Source organism: Egretta garzetta, unplaced genomic scaffold (genome assembly GCF_000687185.1).
Source record: "Egretta garzetta isolate BGI_Z169 unplaced genomic scaffold, ASM68718v1 scaffold799, whole genome shotgun sequence".
Lineage (NCBI taxonomy): Eukaryota > Metazoa > Chordata > Aves > Pelecaniformes > Ardeidae > Egretta > Egretta garzetta.
In genome coordinates, this window is record NW_009260759.1 from 69,614 (window position 1) to 71,211 (window position 1,598).

The 1,598-nt window shown below is 59.4% G+C and overlaps 1 protein-coding gene across 1 annotated transcript in view; it reads right to left on the reverse strand.

Annotated features, from left to right (window-relative positions):
• ENDOU (endonuclease, poly(U) specific) overlaps positions 1-175 on the reverse strand; it is a 5,833-nt gene extending 5,658 nt beyond the window's left edge. Inside the window, exon 1 of the mRNA XM_009646015.1 lies at positions 43-175. Within this exon, the coding sequence (XP_009644310.1) occupies positions 43-175 (133 nt within the window). The remainder of the gene's footprint in view (positions 1-42) is intronic.
• Positions 176-1,598: the final 1,423 nt, after the last annotated feature.

Sequence of the window (1,598 nt, forward strand, 5' to 3'; positions counted from 1 at the left end):
CCCCCAGGTCCCTCTGGGCAGGGCTGCTCTCCATCCCCTCACCCCTGGATGGATCCCGGGAGTTGCCCCCACCAAGGGGCAGGACTTTGCCCTTGGCCTTGTTGAACCTCATTTTGACCAGCTGAATCCTTGGGTTGCCCGGCGCCATGGGTCTCTCCTCTTCGGCCGTGGACATTGACCACGTTGGGGCCACTTCACACCAGGAAACACGTTCTTGGCTCCTCACCATTAATTGCTCTGATTCACCCTTTTAATTCCAGCCTTAGCAGGAGCACCCCAGGTCCCACCATCCCTGGGGCTGGAGGAGGAGTTGCCACATTCCAAACACCCTTATTTGCAACCTTTCTGCAACGCTGGGAAGACTGGGAACTCCTTCCCGACCTATTCATATGCTAAATATGTTGTTGCTTTATGAGACACATCAGTGAAGCTAAAAACAAGGCAGCAGCTCACGCCGTGCTTTGATTAGGGCAATGGCATGTCTCAGGCGGATGATGGGCGCTTGCTGTCAAGCAAAGAGGAGACCAAGAGGTTGGGTTCGTACTAAGAGACAGCCCAGAGATGGCGAGTTTAGGGAACGTGCCCTCTCCTCTGTGCTGCCCATCAGCTCCTGATGGGAAGAACGGGACAGCAGGAACGTGGGCCTGGCTTCCTCAGCATCCCGTTGCTCCAGCTCCAAGGACGTGCCGAGAAGCCACGTCCCAACCACGCTGCCAGCCGGCAAAGCGATCCCTGGAGGGGAGGGTGGTGCTTTCCCTTGCAAACCCGTAATCACGCAAGGTCCTTAAGCACCTCTGGCTTGCTTGCCCTGAACTCCAGCAGGTGAAAAAACACCCTCGGGGGCGAATCCTGGTAGCCCAGCCATAAGAGTGACCTCCAAGCTTGCTGGCTTCTCCCTGAACCCGCGTTGCGGGCTCTCTTGTCTTGCACTTTACCCAAATTATTCGTGCTTTTTGGAAGCAGGTAATTGAGGTCCCACACAGGCTGATGAGGGAGGAAGGACCTTTGCGCCCCAACATCCATCCCAGCCCGGGCTGGCTGACCGTGGTCCAAGGGCGCGGTGCCGGCTTCTCCACACCAGGTGCTTTTCTGCAAATGCACTTTCTAGCAAGAGGGGGGTTCGTAGGAAGGGGTTGCTTGAGATTCTCCTGGAGGCCATCCGCCCTTGGCGCTCCCCGAGTCCCACCTTTGCTCCTTCCCATGCAGGGAGAGCTGGGAAGGGCTGCAGAGGGACGGAGCACCCATGGTTGGGGTGGGGAGCGATGATCGTGGTGTCCAGACATCCCCGTCTCACCGCTCCATGCAGAAGAGCAGCCAGGCCTGGAGCTCCGATGCGGTTGGCAGCTGAGATCCCCGTCCCCAGGCTGGCATCCCCCCCCCACTTCCGAAGCGGCCGGCGGGCTAAGTCAGCCTGAATCACGCAGCCAGGCTCATTTTCCAGCAACAGCGCCGGAGGGATTGGGCAAGGCAGGAACTGCCCACGCATAAATCACCGCTGGGACGTTCCCGGTCCTGGGGCACGTGCTGGTGGAGCGTGTCGCAGCAAAGCACCGATACCGGGCTGCGCGGTGACGCAGCCGAAGCCGCTCCTGGGAGGA